Consider the following 3,159-nt stretch of genomic DNA (forward strand, 5'->3'; position numbering starts at 1 on the left):
TTTATAAATAATAAGTCTTGCAGTCGGGTGTATGTTTTAAAGTCGAGGGTGTCACAACAAAATAGGTTCATCACACGGTAGGTAAAAAATCTTCAGGTACACAACTATCTAACCATTTTTTCAAGAATAAATTTAAAACGTTTTCATCCCCCTGGTAATTGAATTGGAAAAAAAAAAAAAAAATTCAAAACGATTAAATATAAACATCAAAACAACCCACGGGAGTGTTATTTAATTATTTTTGATTAAAAAAAATTTGCCACTCAAGATTAATCTCGTAGAAAATTAATGAAGTGTGATCGAACCGTTTAAAGAAATCAATTATGTGAATTTATTATTATTATTATTATTATTATTATTATTATTAATTTTAACGGCAAAAAATTATGTTTTAAATATGCGTATTAAATTAAAACCCATTTTTACATTTTCATTGATAAAATATACGCGATGTGAAATAAAGTTCAATCACATTTTACAAAAACCTAATCTCGGGTACTTAGGTACCAAAAAAAAAAAATAAATAAATAGTGATAAAAACCATTGAATTTTATGGAGTACATACATTTTCCCTTTTGCTCAATGACCGTAAAGGTCAAGTAGCAGTTCTTGGTATTACATTCAAAATTAAATACCCGCATTTTACACAATACACATTCTACAACCGTTTGTATTTTGTTTATGTACTCGCATGTGTGTGTGTGTGTGTGTGCAAGAGGGAGAGAGAGAGAGAGAAAAAAATAGAGAAAGAGAGTGAAATGTAAAAAAAAAAAAAAGAATTACATGACAAAAAATTAAAGATACTTTTTATAGGTTTAAAGAGGTATTTCGAAAAAAAAAAATTTTTGTATTATTTAATAATCATAATAATAATAATAATAATAATAATAAAAATAAGCCCAAATTAAAAAAATCAATAAATCATGGGTGACTGACGTCATAAGAATAAATAGTAAAAAGAGTTAAAGTTTTTTTTATTAATCACTGGTCACACTTGGTTTTATCATAACATAACATAACAAAAAAAAAAAAAAAAAGCATTAATAGCCTCATTTAATAAAACTTCATATTTGTGTGTGTGTGTGTGCATATATTCAAAATGGTGAAATTATCAAAAAAAAATTTTTATGTATTTTTATGCCTTAATAACATTAAATCAAACATTTAGTTGTTACATGCATGTTTTAAATAAATAATAAAAAACCTGAGAAAAATTCTCATCTCGTAAAATTTCAGCCTTTGTTAAATTTTCAAACTATAATTTCAAACAAAATTATATCTCTTTTTTTCTTTTTTTTTTTTTTTTGTATTTGATTAGAAGAAAAAAAATAAAAAAATAAACACAAAAGCATGAGAAAGATTTAACCTCTTTTGAAGTGGAAAAAAAAAAAAAAAAAAAAAAACTTAAATTAATGCAAAATAAAAAAAAAATTTTCTCTCTCTCTCTCTTTTTTTTTTGTCGTAAAACATTTTAATTATTTTTAATTAATTATAAAAAGAAATAATGTAATAATGTGTTTTCAAAACAAATAATATAAATAATTATTACAATGTACTTATTAAGAGAGTAATCTTTCTTTATGTATTGTTTTTTTTTTTAAATAAAAAGTAAAGAAATTTATATTTTTAATTATGCAATACTTTTGATTTCATCGGAAATCAATTTTTAAAAAAACGATTCATTAATTACTTGAAATTTAATTAAGAATGTGGGTTAAAATGTAATTAGTATCTGAAATTGCTTAATTTTATGGATATAATATTGAAAATACAAAAAAGAATACTTACAACTCCTCCCTCTGCCTCTGAGATAACACCATTTTCATTGTTCCTGCCTTTTCAAATGTACCTTTTCCTAACAAAATTTTACAGATGATTCATTTAATCCAATACCTGTAACAAAAAAAAAAAAAAAAAAATGTATTAATGAAAATATTATTCATTTTAAATGATCAGAAAACAATAAAAAAACATTTATTTAAATACATTCTATGAAATATTAAACATATTATGTAAAGTAAAAAAGTCACCTCGGTTAAAACTTAAATTTTAGGTGATTCATTAATAATAATATTTGTTAACGAAATTGTTTTCTTATTTCCCCATCATGAATTATTATTTCTCTTTTAGTTGTCATATCATAAACAAAGAACAAAAAAAAAAAAAACAGCTGACAATATGATATTAAATTCTTGCAATGTAAAATATTTAACAAAATTTTTAAATTTATTATTATTATTGACAACTGGTGACACAGATAACAAAAAATTAAATTTTAATGAAATAAAATATTTAAATACAAATTTTTTGATATGTTGAATTTAAAATGAATTATTTTAAAAATTATAGGTGGGAAGTATTTAACTGTACTACAGTTCGAAAGTGAGAATAATAACAAAATATCAATATGTACCTAAAGTGCGAAACACTTAATTATATTTGAATATTATTTGTGAAAAAAAAAAAACTTTGAAAATTAATGGAGTACTTAGTCTCTATATACCTACATTTTAGGTGTGAATTATAAAATTGAATAATTTAATATGACGATTGTGACGCAATAGGCTCAAACAAGATTTTTATTCGCAAAATTTTGTCGCCATTTTAACTTGTGTCGTTAAATATAATAGATTTTTAATAAAGGGGAAAAATATGATGATAATAATATATTGCAATCGGAAAAATTAACTTACCTTAAAGTTATTGTTAGGACTAGAAATTACCCCAAAGGGAGAATAATATAAATACTGTAAATTAAATTACATCCACAGATACCACAAAAAGGCAACCACAAAAACAAGTGACTGTTATACTATTTGTTACTCATACCCTAGCCTACAAGATACTGCTTACTGCACATACTCAAACTTGAATGTTTAAGGCCCTGATAAAAGTAAAGGCCCCCTTGATTTCATGTACTATGGAAAATAATATTAGTTGTTATTAAGGGGAGAACAAAATGTTAATAAAAAATCGTATGCATTCAAAAAATATTTATAAAAAACCTCCAAACTTTAAAGAATTGGCAATTAAGTTTCCAGAATTTAGAAAATATGTTAAACAAGATTTATCTGGTCGCATAACTATTAATTATCAAGATCAAAAGCGTTAAAGATTATCACGAACATTGTTGAAACAAGATTTCGATTTAAATGTTGA

At 23.4% G+C, this 3,159-nt stretch overlaps 2 protein-coding genes across 2 annotated transcripts in view; one reads left to right on the forward strand and one right to left on the reverse strand.

The window, feature by feature from the left end:
- Phum_PHUM438100 overlaps positions 1–1,826 on the reverse strand; it is a gene marked incomplete at both ends in the record, with an annotated part of 6,505 nt that extends 4,679 nt beyond the window's left edge. The window contains one exon of the mRNA XM_002429496.1: positions 1,789–1,826. Within this exon, the coding sequence (XP_002429541.1) occupies positions 1,789–1,826 (38 nt within the window). The remainder of the gene's footprint in view (positions 1–1,788) is intronic.
- A 1,133-nt stretch (positions 1,827–2,959) lies between these two features.
- Positions 2,960–3,159, forward strand: part of Phum_PHUM438210 (uncharacterized protein) — a gene marked incomplete at both ends in the record, with an annotated part of 1,453 nt that continues 1,253 nt past the window's right edge. The window contains one exon of the mRNA XM_002429497.1: positions 2,960–3,107. Within this exon, the coding sequence (XP_002429542.1) occupies positions 2,960–3,107 (148 nt within the window). The remainder of the gene's footprint in view (positions 3,108–3,159) is intronic.

Source organism: Pediculus humanus, genomic scaffold, assembly GCF_000006295.1.
Source record: "Pediculus humanus corporis 1103172108208 genomic scaffold, whole genome shotgun sequence".
In the NCBI taxonomy this organism is placed as follows: Eukaryota; Metazoa; Arthropoda; class Insecta; order Psocodea; family Pediculidae; genus Pediculus; species Pediculus humanus.